Source organism: Limulus polyphemus, unplaced genomic scaffold (genome assembly GCF_000517525.1).
Source record: "Limulus polyphemus unplaced genomic scaffold, Limulus_polyphemus-2.1.2 Scaffold20253, whole genome shotgun sequence".
In the NCBI taxonomy this organism is placed as follows: domain Eukaryota; kingdom Metazoa; phylum Arthropoda; class Merostomata; order Xiphosura; family Limulidae; genus Limulus; species Limulus polyphemus.
In genome coordinates, this window is record NW_013685863.1 from 1 (window position 1) to 1,400 (window position 1,400).

Sequence of the window (1,400 nt, forward strand, 5' to 3'; positions counted from 1 at the left end):
TCCCTAGGAGTGAAAACTAACTTCCACTTTGTAGGGTGTACATGTTTGTAGTATGAAAACTGTGCACCTCTAGGAGTGAAAACTAACTTCCACTTTGTAGGGTGTACATGTTTGTAGTATGAAAATGTGCATCTCTTAGAGTGAAAATTAATTCCCCCCTGTGTAGAGTTTATATGTTTCTAGTGTGAAAACCTGCACTAATAGGAGTGAATTATAAGCAAATGATACATTCTTTTTAAAAAAAACAACAACATAAACTTATAAATATAAGTTCAAACATATTAGAAATATTTAGCTTAAAACTTTATATGCAGTAAATTGTCCTTTTTTGCCCTGATGCATCTAACCTGCTCAGTCCATCTATCCTAATCTCTAGGGTTTCCAGGTCTTCATGCCCTAAATGGGGTAGGAAGTACTCAGAAGAAGGATCTGTTGCCACTTCACCTGGAGAGTGTTGGTTTCTGGGTGTGGACAAGGACATAGGACAGGTCATACTAGAGCTAGATTTAAGCATACTACTGGCCGGAGTTTCTTGTTGGGTAGGAGAAGAACCACAGGTTAGTCTTCCTGGTCCCGATCTGGATCGAGCATTAATAACCCGTGTTGAAACTTCACTACTAACACTTAAAGCAGGGTATGAAATATGATCAAGTGGAACAGATGATCTCAGAGTTGTTGAGGTGAGGTCAGGCTTTGGTGGGACAACATAGGAGACTGTAAATAAAACCACTTTTAAGAAGTAATCTGAATATTTATTACTTGACACAAAAAATTTAATTTTAACTTCTTATACTGAATTGTATTAACATTTAAGTTGGAGATCAGAATTGTTAATGATATAGAAAAACATCAGGGCAAAAAACTTATCAGTAAGTTTAACATGTTATTCATATATACATAGCTATGATGATTGGTAATATAATCATATTTTATCCTTCCATAAATAGTGGAGAATATACATATACACAATAATGTATTTTAAATTAAAATAATTACAAAATATGAGAGCAACTCCTACATTGTATGTTAAACCATGTGATTTAACATGTGGTTTAACATGATTCATGTGTTGGTATGTTAAATCATGTGTTAATCTAGAAAATAGAGATACCAATCTTTTTATAATCAAATCATATGATAGTCAGTTTTGTTGCAATGATTAGTGATCCATACTTGGTTCCACAGCTTCAAGAAGTGGTTTCTTCTCCTGATGCTTCTTACCAAACGACTCTTCACGCAAGGAAGGTTGTAGGAAACCTAAATCAGTTATTCCATTTTCCCTTTCTAACTTGGTGAAAGAGTTTGAGTGTGGAAGTGAAGGATGAGAAGTTTCTTTTCCTTTAACAATTGACAGTGGACTTATGTTCATTATACCTGTTATATATTAGAACAATAGTATA

General features: G+C 34.0%; 1 protein-coding gene across 1 annotated transcript; it reads right to left on the reverse strand.

Moving 5' to 3' along the window:
* Window positions 1-347: 347 nt before the first annotated feature.
* Window positions 348-1,373, reverse strand: LOC111084386 (the record flags this gene model as incomplete). The annotated part of the gene is made up of 2 exons (XM_022381113.1): window positions 1,174-1,373; window positions 348-714 (listed from the first exon to the last, which is right to left on the reverse strand). Coding segments are annotated over exons 1-2 (563 nt in total), but the record flags the coding sequence as incomplete, so codon positions are not given.
* Window positions 1,374-1,400: the final 27 nt, after the last annotated feature.